Genomic DNA, 12,176 nt, shown 5'->3' with positions numbered 1-12,176 from the left:
GCATATATACATGATTTATACTGGGAATGTATTTCTCATCGGAGTATAATTGAATGTATAAATAACGTTATCGAACCTGATACTTATATAAGAAAAGTTGTCATACGAGTAAAGTTATTCCATGATTAAAACTATATTCTTGATAAAAATTTTAAATCTCTTTAAATTCTTCCCTTGTTGGACGGTAGATTATCATAATCTTATAGAAGATTGAATCAAATCCTTATGATATTTCTTCCTTAGACAAAACATTTGTATGCCTGACTTGGGCTCATTTGATATCCATGTAAATGAAACGAGCTGAATAGTATCAAGCTCAAGTTCGACTCATTTAAGGTATATATAAATTATCGAGCTCGATTCGAGCTTTTATCATGAGGCACGATATCAGCTCGTTCATGTATCATGTTTAATGAATCTGGCTTGAGTTCGAGCTCGGCTCGTTAAGCGGGCTTGTGTTTTAGCTCAGTAAGCAAGATCATTTTTTATCTCATTAAACAAGCTCGATTTTGATTTTGTCGAACATTCTTAGTTAAAGGTCAACTAAGATATGAGAATTTAAGGGACACTTCTTTTTATATTCAATTTTCGATGTGAGACAATATAAGTTATTTTTGTTTACTCAAAGTTCAACAAACTAATCGAACTCGAGAGCTTGCGAGCCGAATATCCTTACTCGAGCTCGAAATTAAGCTCGAGTTCTGGTCGATAAGCTTAACAAACAATCTTGAATGAGCTTTTTACCGATACGAGTTTTGAGTAGTTCGCGAGTGACTTAAATTCGTTCATATTCTTAATTGACGTGTAGTGAGCTTACGTTGGTCTTCTATAGATCTAGGCTCGGGAGGTCGGCACATGAACCTCCATTCGGGAGATGAAGATGTATAATTAGGTCGGCTGGGACCTTGGCTGGGAGATCAGCCACAACTTGCCTAATCTCCCTCGTAGCGGATATTAGGAGGTCGACTGGGACCTCGGCGAGGACGTTGACCATGACTTGCAGAGTAACCTTAGTAATGAGTATTTGGGAGGTCGGCCGCTTGGGTTTGAGATGAGATCCCGAATGATCACCCGATGAAACTTGGTTATTGGGCTCGAGCTGAGGACTTGGATGAATTTCATATGCGATTTTGTGAACGGGCTATTTAACAGATGCTTTCGTTTTCTGAGCTGTCGAGAGTGAGCTGATCTTGTTCTATGAGTTATCATGTCAGATTTTAAAATATCACTTTTATTTGTATGCCAAATGAAATATACAAAAAAATATATGATGTATGAGATTATATTGATTTTTAGACTTTGAAGAAAACAAACTATTTGAGTATATATTTCAACGACATGTGGGATATATCTTCTTGATTTATTAAACGTTGGAATTAAAAATGAATATTTATTTCTTTGACATGCAATGAATTTTTTTAAAAATATATAATATAATCTTATCGTCTGGCAATAAAATCATGCTCTCATATTTGATTAACAATATAATAAAATCAAATCCTATAATAGAACGAAGTTTGGTGGGGGCTCACTTGGATGTTTGATTCTTTTGACGTACTTTCCTTGGACTGTCCTTAGATTTTTTTTTTATTTTCTCTGTTTTTCTTTTCCGAGGGTTGCTATTCTTTCGCATATATAACCGAACACACTCGTTTCCTCTTGATAACTGCGCTCGTTCTTCGCTCTGCGGATATCCACGGTGAGTGCTTGTTCTTTCGGGATTCGATTTATTTGTGGGTGTATTAGTTTGTTGGGCCACATGGATTTTTTTCGTCAATTGCGTGTTTGTTGATCCGAATTTGATGGGGGGTGTTATGATTATAAGAACTGGAGAGGGATTGAGAATTATTTCTCTGTAATGATTTCATGAGCTTGGGACTGACGTGGGTGGTTGTTTTGTTTTGTTTTGTTTTGTTTTAATAATTGCAGGGGTTTTGGATTCGAGTTGGAAGTAAGAGAGCTTGGGGGGTTAGCTTTTTTTGGATCCGCATCGGAGGATTCGCTGGATCTTTATTTTGAAAGCTAAAAAAAGCTTTTCCCTTTGATTCGATTCTACACTTTGAATCGGAATCTATATTTGTTTTGTTGATGACTTTTTCTTGCTTTTGATCATGGGATCGAAAGTAGCTACAAGCCCTTTATGTTGGTCGCAACCTTCTGTTCCACCTTCACCATCATTATCCCAGACTTTAGCCTCTGCAGTTTCCTCCCCATCCACAAAACGATGTAGTTTTGTCAGTGGTAGTGGAGCTTTGTTCTGTCGATATTCCGAGAGGTCCCAATTCTTTGATTGCCGCCGCGAATCTTCAAAGCTCCACAGGTCTCGATCTTGTGATAATTTTAGATTCCGGGTTCGAACCATCAGACGAGCTTCTTCCGCCAGCTTGAATTCGTTTTCTGATGAAGAATTCTCCAAGAATTTTCAAGAGCTTATGCTTAGATTTCAATCGTCGAACGACGATATGGGTACTCATGGTGGTACGTCTGAAGCAGATAAAAAAATTTCTGATTATACGGAAGCTTCGTGCGGACATACCAATGATAGTGAGGTTGGATTCTTGGAAAATCTGAAGCCATTTGATGCTGTAGAGGTGCCTGAATTTCTTGAAAGAGATGAGATTATTCCGGCCAATATTGAGAGGAAGGCAAACAGTGTTGACATTCCACTGTCTCTCAGAATGATTAAGAGGAGAAAACAATGGCAAGAAGGGTTCGTGGAGGCTGGACAGACAGCTTACTGCTCGATGAAAAGGGCCTTTTCATCGATGGTTTTCATAATACGAGAGCTTCATAGTTACTCTCTGCAGATGCGGCAGCATTTATTATACGAAGATTTACGAGGGATCTTGGCTCGAGTTCAGAACGAGATACATGAGTCTTTTGTGTGGTTGTTTCAGCAAGTATTTTCCCATACACCAACTTTGATGGTCTATGTGATGATACTTCTTGCGAATTATAGTGTTTATTCTGTGGCAAATAATACCGCTTTAGCATCCACAACACAAGTAAGAGCGTATACACCCACGACAGGAACGGTCTCGGTTATGGAGGATAAGTTTGATTTGTCTGCTACAAGAACATTGAAATTGTCTTCTTTGAATGGGAAGACGGCTTCAATAGGTGGAAATAATGGCGGTGGAGGGAAACAAAGACCTGTTACTAGTGGAATAGATGGAGATGGAAGATTTGATGACTCGAATTATCACTTGAATATTGTTCCCGATGGAATGAATTCAATTGAGAACCCTACGATGCCTAGTGGAGAAGAACCGGTTTCAAGGGAAGTGTCTGATGTGGAAGAGATGAGCTTGTGGAATTCAATAGTAGACGAGGCTTCAAAAATGCAGAGTTTATCAAGAAACGAAGCTTTGGATCATGAAACAATGCAAAGATTCGTGTCGCCGGTGGATGCAAGGATTGAAGGTGAAGATCATCCGGAGTTTTTCAGAACAGAGCTGCAATACCAAACTGGCTTGGCACAAGATCCCAGCAATCCCCTTTTGCTAGCAAATTATGCTCAATTTCTTTACATCGTTGCACAAGAATTCGACAGGTACATCCTTTCTCTATGTTTCTTAGGTATCATTTTTATTTTTAGACTATTTTAAGTAACAACCAAGAATTTCCATCGTGAGAAGTGCGGTTAGACGTTACTGGGAGATATTATCATATCTTCGTTGTGAACTGCAAAATAGTCAAAAAAAAAAAAATTTACTCTAGATGCGAGTCAAAAAATGTGATTTATATGGCTTAATTGTCGCTTTATATGAAGTTGGGTCAGGTGTGTATTTCGATAGGATTGTGTGTGGTGGAAGTAATTACCTCGCTTTCTTTCTTTCTTTTAATGTCAAAAATCGACATGAGTGAACCAGAATAACGTGGGACACATCTTAAAGACTCGAGAAAATATCATCAAATCCTGGCAATTTTCTCTTAGGCTGTACTTGGTTGTCAACTTCACTTTGCTTTGAAAATTCAAATTATTGAGTCCAATAAAGTCGGTATTCTTTATTTGTCTATATATTAGGTGGACTATCTCTCAAACATGAATGTCGCTTCATACTTTCTTGTGATACTAGTCTCGTGACATGGTTACTTATTCGAGATAAATTCTTCATATATCCCCACTATAATAAACTTAGAAAATAAAGCATGTTTAATTATGTTCAGATTATACTTGGATACTGAAATACATTTTTTCTACTAAACACGTCACACCCTCGGTTGGTCTGGAAATTGGAATCTAGAAACCGAAATATCGCCACTGACCTAATCAGTTGGCCACGTACTTGCAATGGTTATTTAGTGCTAAATGATTGGATTTTGATGACAAAGTCATTCAATTATTAATTGTTTTGGGTTATGGTCAACTCATTCATAGTTTGTTCACTTGTCATTTTGTTTTTGGCTGATACAGAGCAGAAGAGTACTTCAAGAAAGCCACAAAAGTGGAGCCAAAGGATTCAGAAGCATTGAACAAATACGCTAACTTTCTATGGTTGGTGAGGAAAGACCTTTGGGCCGCAGAAGAGATGTATTTGGAAGCCATTGCTGCAGAACCTGGGAATTCATATTATGCTGCGAATTATGCTCATTTCCTATGGAACACTGGCGGCGAAGACACTTGTTTTCCTCTCGACTCTCCTGATCTCAGCACTGATGATTAGTTCTTGATACACCTGAGCTTCTTGTTGATCAATCCTTACTCAAAATCCTTGCTTATCATAAAATATCTTGAAGGGAGAAGGGAGGTGTTGACCACCAGATTTTCATTTATACATAATTTCTCTCCTTGGTTCTCGAGAGCGCCTCATTCCCGCATACCTATACAAGATCCGAGCAGGCGTGGCTGGGCCCTTCCATGGTCTACTTCTCAAACTCCTCGCCTGCTGACTATAAAACAGATGTCCAAACATGTGTGAGTTTAATGAACTGGAGGATATCTATTTTTGCTCTTAGTTGATTCGAGGTGAGTTTGATACATCTTCAAGAATCAACATACTTCTGCCTTTAATAATCAAGTCTCGACTTAGCCATGTAGTAGCACGAATTCGCACGGGCTTAAATTGCCAAAGATTTACGAGTGCTGCAGCTAAAGCTGATGAACCTTCTTCTTGAGGTCTGCTTCTCAGGAACATTATTTTTTTATTTGTGTGATGCATGTTATGCTCCAGCAAATGGCCAGATTGTATTTATTCTTCTTTTTTTCAAAAAATAATAAAAATAAAAATTTGGATGATTATGTTATATTGTTAAAAAAGTGCAATTACATTGATTATGTGTCTGTTCATTACCTTTTCTTCTATAATTTTGTGTGATTTCTGATGTTGATCCTCCAACCTTCCCTCCCTTTCTTGATTTTAGTTTTCCCAAATCCATTTCCCCAAAACTATTCAACTAATTAATTGATTAATCAAGTAGCTAAACCAATTAACAATTAATTAATGGGTCTCAATTTCCAATCTATATCGGCCTTTTAGTTTCCACTGGGTCGATTGTAAGACGTAGATTTGTGATTCTGGGCACAACCAATGACCCAGAACTTAAAATATCTATTCTTTTTCTATAATTATTCTAAAAGGGATGGATGGATGGATGGATGATAGACCAAACCTATTTAATTAAAATAAAAACCACCAAAAATACCGAATGGATTTTGAATTTGTTTATTTTTCTTTATAAGCAGTTAAGTAATATCTATATACCTATAAAAGTGTGGATACTTCAAATATTTTTCAATTGTGAATGGACGTCATTACCCTTCACATTTTTTACTTATTTCAATTATCAATCAAGTAACCTATGAAGTAAATTCACATTTAGTATATTAATTAATAATTAATACTAATTAAACATGTTTTATGGTTATTACCCTTCACATTTTTTAAAGTCCATAAGTTGATTGGTTTTTAGTTTATTATGCCTTATACTTGATGTTTGGATATATATTTTTTAAAAATTTGTTTCATTTAATTTGATTCTATATATTGTGCTAATGATAATTTATTAGGTAACATAAAATTATCAACTTGAATTTTAATTTTACAAAAAATTCGAAAATAAATTACATAAGTTCTTAATTAATTTATTCGTCCAATATAACAAAGAGATTAAACTCAAATTTATAACAATATGATTCAAATTATTTTTTTAGAAAATCAAATTTTTTATTTTTATCATATAATTTGTATTTATGTGCATCGCACGTGCTTCATACTAGTTGAACAAAATGACCATTATTTCATTATGTATTTAAAATATATTCTTCTCAATTTTTAACATTTGTTTTGTCTTTATATTTTTCTCTTTATTTGTCTTTATATTTCTTATATGTTTGAACGTTATTTTACTTTTTTAAAAATTATTTTTCAATAATATATTCTTAAATCAATTTATTTAAAAAATAATTTTGTATCATAATCTTAATAATTCGATGTCATAACAATTCATCCAAACAACAAGACTAGGAGGTCTTGGCCCAATGATTAAGATGGAGGGTAACAAACAACAAAGGCAATCACTGCACGCCGGCTGCTGAAAAGGAGTTCTTTCATCATTCGAAGTATCGAAAAGCGAGATGGAAACCTTAACTTTCCCTCTTCGTTCACTCTTCTCTCCTCGTCCTCGTCCTCGCCTCTCCTACAACACCGTCGGAACTCTTCCCGCACTCAAATGCTCCATCTCGCCTCCATCATTATGTGAGCGGCTGCCTATCTTCTGTAGTTCGAACCTTGTTTAGTTCTTTTTGTATTTCATTGTTGGTTTCATGACAATGGTGGTTTTGATGGCTGCAGCGGACCACTCTTCGCAGAGAACCAAGTTCATGGCCTTGATATCAATTCTCCTTCATATCTCCCCCCTTAACACGACCAAGTTTCTACACCTTGTCCACTAACTTGAGACTAATTATCTGTATTTATTGACAATTATGAACTCTATTTCCTGGAATAACAGAGACCTGGTGGTAAGTGTATAACTGGTCATGAGATTAGTTCAGTGTTAGATGATAAACCACTCTGCTCCTCTCAAACCCTCTTCCCGGTAACAATAATCCAGATACTTTTTTAAATGAAGTAAATGTGGACTATTCTCACTCTATCTAGAGTGTATTAAAGTTAGTGCATCATCTGTTATGTAAACACGATTAATCTATAATAGACAAACATAAAGTTATAATTTCCTGAAACTCAAAAGAGAAGTTTTACAGAATAGCGATTAGGTCATTCATTATGTGAATTCGAATGTTGGGCCATAAAGTGGGCACATGAATAAAATATTAGAGTTACAGATACGAGGATGCCAAGATGATGGATATGCGGACATACAATAAAGAGGCTAAGAAACAAGTACATTAGGGAAAAAGTTGGGGTTGCGCCTATCGAAGAAAAATTGACAAAGTCACGCCTGAGATGGTATGGACAAGTACAAATGCTATCAATAGAGGCTCCAGTTTGGATATGCTGGACCATGACTAGTACCTATATTAATAGACGAACAGGGAAAATTAGCAAAAGCATGGATAATGACGATTAAGTACGATATATATTATCTAAATTTATATGATGATATAATTGGAGATAGTGAACAACCAAGAGGTTTTAGTCAGTAGGCAGCATGAAATGATGTTAGTTTTTATTTTTTATATGTGAAAGTCGGCACTTGTTTTTCTTAAATTTTATGTTTGTGGGTTGACTACAATAATCAGTCACTTGCATGTGCTGAGCCATCAACCCAGCATCGAAAGTGATGGTATGGATTTATGCTAAAAGTTGGAGGCAGTGTCATCCTAACAAACATCAAGTTCAATTGCAAGATGGTTTTCCTAATTTTATGAAATGGAGGGGGAAGGTTCCTCAAATCAATCATTAAAACTGATTAAAGTTGCTGGCTTAAAAAACAAGATGGTGGCCTCATTTTTCTGGCCTGTTTAACATAACTTCTTTGGGTCCTTTTCATTCTCTTAAAAAATATCCACAAATGACTCTTGTTATGTTCTAATTAAGGTTTTCCCGGTTATATATATTAGCTTTTGTAGTCACCTGTTACCAAAGTGGCACAGAGGACTAATGATAGCCTTTTGTGAAAATCCTTTCCAAGTTTCTTCATGAAAACTTAAGTAGATGCATACACTCTGTTGGAGGATTCTGGGACTGAACGTATAGAATGCAATGTCAAGTGTCATCTCATACTCTATTAGACAGTACATGCTACTCAGTAAGGTTATGTGTTCATCTTTCCGAAGAACTACCCTGAAACATTTATCATTAGTAGACACTACAATATAGAGTTTGATTAGCCGAACTGTTCGGATTCTTTCTAAGAACTCTTAATATCATAAACTTAAAAGCCTTTAATGTTATTTGTTGTTGCTTTCCCTATGTCTTGCATCTCGAGTTCGGTAAGGAAAAACGAAACCAATAAACAAACACTTTCCAATTTGATGCCAACAGACTGATTATATTGACTTAATTGATGTCGAATTATTGCAATTTACATTGTCTATTTCGATATTGTTTCTTATAGCAATTGGTTTTTGTTTGATAATGTTCGCAGATTGACAGCGGTAACACAACTAGCACATCATGGCATGATATTTGTTCCTCTTGGATATACCTTTGGCAGAGGAGTGTTTGAGATGCATGAGGTGAAGGGTGGATCTTCATATGGTGCAGGAAAGTATGCAGCAGATGGTTTGCGGCAGCCTACAGAGCTTGAACTTCAGCAAGCCTTTTATCAACGTAAGTACCTTGCTGAAATTACAAGGAAGCTCAAGATTTAAGCCTTCTCTTGTAGAATGTTGTATATTCGATGTAAATTTTCTCTCTGCAAATCTTGAACATCACATTCCACATTTGCAGTTCGATTTGAACAATATCAGGTAATCCATTTTTTGGGCATGATTTTAGGACCCATAATATCTGTAGATAATAGATAACTAGATTAATGGATCATAATCGTCCTGATCATTTGACTCTTTAAGTTAGATTTTTACGAGTTGTGATGAAATTTGAAAATTTCCAAGAATCAACATCAGGATATGATAGAGAATTAATTTAGTAACATCAAGTCTCAACCAACACTAGATATTCTGCTTGCAAAAGGCTGTCTTGCTGCAGTTAATTGTTTCAAGGTTCTATTCTTTAGCTAAGACTTTTTAGAATTTATGGTGTGTTTAGATTTCGAAAGAGAGATTTATTATATTTAATTTCTGGTTAAAAAATGCTTTAATTTTGTTTGTGAAATAAAAGTTGAAGTCGATAGTTTTATAAAAATTGGATAATTTATGGGATATTATAGATAGAGAAAATAGTGAAAATAACCCTAAATTTTTTTGTGTTTTGGTCATATAAGTATCCAAAGTTGAGTTTTGTCCATGTCCAGCGTCACATAATATAACATAATTTTGAAAATCATATCTTGAAAATGTTGTTAAATGAAGCTTTAGGAGGAGAAGAGATCTAATATTCGAATATTTTTCCCTTCTCAAAATGATAAAAGGATGTGGACAAACATCATCCACGAATTCTTTTTATATTCAACTATTCATAAAGGATATAGTAAAATGATATATTACACAACAAACTACAATATTTAACATTGAAATACAAGAATTTCAGTTGAATCTATATGGAACCAATCTGTCAGCTCTCATGACATCAATCCAATACGAGATTGAATCCAAAGCTTGGTACTTTGTCTTGAATCCCAACTCATTAACTTTCTCTCTTGCAGCTAACATTTTCACAGGACATCTAAAAAGAACATCGTTGAAACCCCAGTTAGCCAAATCCTCCATTTTTGTGTCCACGAGCCCTTCTTTCACCACTATTTCATTCCGAACACACCCTTTACCAGACATGGCGGAGGAAAACGTAAAATCCTCAGAAAACATATTGATTTCTTCCGGCAAGTTCAAGCCGAATTTGATCCCGATATCCCTCCATATCCCCATCCAAGTATAACACTCACCATTAGCTGCGTTAAACGCCTCTCATTGGTCTTGACTGCTATTCGATTTGGTCATCCGGATTTCTTCAATCGTAGCAGCCCAAATGTGTTGATCCGCCACCAGACGAGCATCGGATATATGTCTATGTACATTTCTTCCCAGCATTTTTTTGTGCCGCCAAACACAAAAGGGAGGCTCAAATGCTTACAAATAGCTCCATAACGCACAAACTAACGATGAAATTGTATAGAGTTCTTTGAGAAGAACTAGTATCAATCCTGGCCTTTGAATAGACCATGTCACCTTACCTAACAATCTTTCTTGCAGCAAAACTTCAAGTCCATCATAAAAGTTACGTCCGTATCGCTGGCCACCCTCGGAGAATCCTCTTTATAGTAGCGATCTTGGTCTCTTTCAAAAGTCGGCCCTCGCAAAGACACATAATGCTTCATGCCCGTCTGGAGTCAGAAGTGTTTCGACCCCTTGGAAAGCGGGAGGATGGCATTCAAAACATTAGACATCATGGGCATGGCCTTGTTTTGATCGAAACATTCATGGGTATATAAAGGGAATTGGCTAGCCCAAGTTACCCAAAAGATATGAGTAACATCCTCCAGTGCATGAGAACCCAGCTTTTCTTGTGTTTCCTTAGGGTTTAGGAGATCACAAGAAATGAAATTGTAACCTTCACCTTCGATATTCATGATCCTGCTGCAGCTGTTCGTTTTCGGGCTATGCCGTAGACCTTCCATTTTCGCGTTGAAAGAAGCTTTCTCGCGAGCTCCTTTCCTAACAGCCCAGCTACACCGAAGATGGCTGCTACATTTCTAGACGTATTTCGTGTCATTTACAGCCATATGTTAATATTTTTCCCCAAAATGAACCTACACAAATCTCATATTTGCAAGGAACTGCAATATATATATATGCCAGAGCTAATAAAAGATTTTACAAATATATATAAGATTTTATAGGAGAGAGTTGCTTCTTTAGACTGAACAAGGCAATATACACGAAAGTGTGATACTACTTTCTTGAGGAGACAATGATCATCGTATGTTAGAAGATGAATTTGCCTTGATAATATCAGCACTATATATCACATTTTTATTATTATATAATATTTAACGCCTCGTACTAATCATTTTGATGTTTCGATGTAACATCAAAGTTTATTTTCAGTTTTATTTTTGCATAATTTGTTGTGTAACTTTGAAGATGTGATTTTCTTCATCTTCTTCTTATTTTTTCTCCAACTCTTCTATATCAAAGCTCATGTATCTTTTTTCTCCTTTATTGTTTTTTTAAAAATATTTTGTATTAAAATAATTAAATAATATGAGCATGTGTAAATCACGTGCAATGGTTATTAGTAATAATTATCGACAACATGTTTGGTAGCATTAAATGTGGGTTGGATGAAACAACTTTGAATTGTCAAATATAATTTGATATTTAACGGAATTTTCAGACGACGTTCACACAGACAATGAGTTTTATAAATAGAGCTCTCTCACCTCATTATGAAATCATTCATTCTTCGAGTTTTTTCTCATCTTATAGCATTTGAATGTTTAGTTCTATAATATTTGTGAGGTGTTTTGTTCTCCTATATTAATAGAATGTGTGTTCTCTTTGGAAATACAATAAGTGGGTGTACACCATAAAATATTATAGTGAAATTCTTTTCATCTTACCCGTGATTTTTACCCTAATAATTTTTAGGGATTTTCCACGTAAATTTCAGTGTTCAGTTTATTTTTTATTTTCATATTTATTATCTCAAAGTATCGCACGTGAGACCAACAATAATATAATGCTAGAGGAATAAAATATGTAAACTCACGATATATATCTTTTCAATTATTAATTTGTTTGTGAGAAAAAAAACCCATGTATTAATGTATAAAACTTGTTTCTTTATTTTAAAAAATATGTATAAAACTTGTCCTCATAATGGTTCCGATTCTAAGACATGACTCTAGCAAGAATCATCTCCACCAAGAGATGCCAACAAAAGGCTTGATATATGTTAAATTCAACCACCTAGAGATGCCGTCACGATCCCCGTTTTCCTAATCAGGATTCTCCATCTAATCTTCACGAGGATCAAGTTCTCATCAGGCTCTCATACTCGGTTTTATCTAATTAGCCTACAAATTCTCATTTCGACTTCGCGAACATTAAATCTTCATCATAGTCTTCATCATCGCTTCAAATAAATCAG

At 35.4% G+C, this 12,176-nt stretch overlaps 1 protein-coding gene, 1 long non-coding RNA gene and 1 pseudogene across 2 annotated transcripts; 2 read left to right on the top strand and 1 right to left on the bottom strand.

Annotated features, from left to right (window-relative positions):
• The first annotated feature begins 1,572 nt into the window (after positions 1 to 1,572).
• LOC142550281 (uncharacterized) lies at positions 1,573 to 5,290 on the top strand. The gene is made up of 3 exons (XM_075659512.1): positions 1,573 to 1,699; positions 1,930 to 3,553; positions 4,418 to 5,290. Exons 2-3 carry the CDS (start codon positions 2,112 to 2,114, stop codon positions 4,665 to 4,667), a joined length of 1,692 nt encoding a protein of 563 aa, XP_075515627.1. The 5' UTR covers positions 1,573 to 1,699; positions 1,930 to 2,111; the 3' UTR covers positions 4,668 to 5,290.
• A 1,228-nt stretch (positions 5,291 to 6,518) lies between these two features.
• LOC142519786 (uncharacterized) lies at positions 6,519 to 8,980 on the top strand. The gene is made up of 2 exons (XR_012813800.1): positions 6,519 to 6,698; positions 8,554 to 8,980. It is a non-coding gene; the product is annotated as an uncharacterized LOC142519786 (long non-coding RNA).
• Positions 8,981 to 9,613: 633 nt separating this feature from the next.
• LOC142513239 (3-oxo-Delta(4,5)-steroid 5-beta-reductase-like) lies at positions 9,614 to 10,806 on the bottom strand (annotated as a pseudogene).
• Between the last annotated feature and the right edge of the window lie 1,370 nt (positions 10,807 to 12,176).

The sequence above is a fragment of the Primulina tabacum genome, chromosome 1 (assembly GCF_025594145.1).
Source record: "Primulina tabacum isolate GXHZ01 chromosome 1, ASM2559414v2, whole genome shotgun sequence".
Lineage (NCBI taxonomy): Eukaryota > Viridiplantae > Streptophyta > Magnoliopsida > Lamiales > Gesneriaceae > Primulina > Primulina tabacum.
The sequence above is the reverse complement of the archived record's forward strand: the minus strand, read 5'-3'. Positions and strand labels throughout refer to the sequence as shown.